Genomic DNA, 1,218 nt, shown 5'->3' on the forward strand with positions numbered 1-1,218 from the left:
TTGTCCAGAGTCTGGGACAATCTCTCACCATGTGGTTGTTATCTCCACACTCAAAGCAACCCTTCCGCTGGCGTGGCTACAAAAACTATCCGATACGGGCATGCTGAGACCCATGGATATCTGAAGCATCGCGCGAAGCCTGAAGTGCAAACTGAACTAGCTGACCCACAAAACCTCTACCATGGCATACCTTGCCTCCAAAATAGGGACTAGTAGATCCTCCCAGTCCACGAGGATTCTTAGCCTCCCTGTCCTCTCTCTCATGACCCCGCATGTCCCCTCTCTCCTTGTCCCGCATGCCTTCTAATCAGCGAGCGATCTCTACCACCTGCTGAAATAGAACATCTGTCTCCAACTCCTGAGCCATGTTGAACTGGATATCATGACTGAGCCCCTCAAAGAACCTGCAGACTCGCTCTCTAACTATAGAAACCAAAGCAGGTGCATGTCTTGACAAATCACTGAATCTAACGGCATACTCTGACACTGACATAGTGCCTTGACGCAGCTGCTCAAACTTCGCGCGCCAGGCAACCTGAAGAGTCTGGGGAACAAACTCTCTCAAGAACATCTTTGAGAACTGAGTCCATGAAAGTGAAGCTGCATCGGCCGGAATACCCAACTCGTACGTTTGCCACCACTGATATGCCACTCCCTTAAGCTGGAACATAGTTAAAGCAACCCCACTTATCTCCACAATACCCATTGTGCGGAGAATACGGTGGCACTACCCTAGGAAACCATGTGTATCCTCTGAAGCCAAACCACTAAAGGTAGGAGGGTAATACTTCTTGAACCTCGCAAGTCTAAGTTGTTCCTCCTCAGATGATGTTGCCCTAACCACGGGCTGAACTGGAACAACATGTTGTGTCAGCATAACACTTGGAACCTTACCAACATGGACTCGCTGCTCTGGAGTACGGGCGGCGGGAGTTTGAGCTCCTCCCCCAGTCTGTGAAGTAGCTGGTGCAACCGGAATCAACCTTGCTTGAGCCAGTATACCAAACATGCTGAGGAACTGTGCTAAGGTCTCCTGAAGTCCGGGGGTAACAATAGGCACCTCTCGTTCCTGTCCCCCCAACATGAGCTACTGGCGGCTCCTCAACTGGTGCTATGACAGGTGCTCTAGCTGTAGCATGTGCTCCTCCTCGGCCCCTACCTTTGCCCCGGCCTTTAGCAACACCGGCTTTGGGGGAAGCATCATCAGTAACTGCAGCT

At 51.3% G+C, this 1,218-nt stretch overlaps 1 protein-coding gene across 1 annotated transcript; it reads right to left on the reverse strand.

The window, feature by feature from the left end:
- Positions 1 to 307: 307 nt before the first annotated feature.
- Positions 308 to 706, reverse strand: LOC138897769 (uncharacterized). The gene has a single exon (XM_070183780.1). The coding sequence runs from the start codon at positions 704 to 706 to the stop codon at positions 308 to 310; it is 399 nt and encodes a 132-aa protein (XP_070039881.1).
- Between the last annotated feature and the right edge of the window lie 512 nt (positions 707 to 1,218).

The sequence above is a fragment of the Nicotiana tomentosiformis genome, chromosome 8 (assembly GCF_000390325.3).
Source record: "Nicotiana tomentosiformis chromosome 8, ASM39032v3, whole genome shotgun sequence".
NCBI classification, from domain to species: domain Eukaryota; kingdom Viridiplantae; phylum Streptophyta; class Magnoliopsida; order Solanales; family Solanaceae; genus Nicotiana; species Nicotiana tomentosiformis.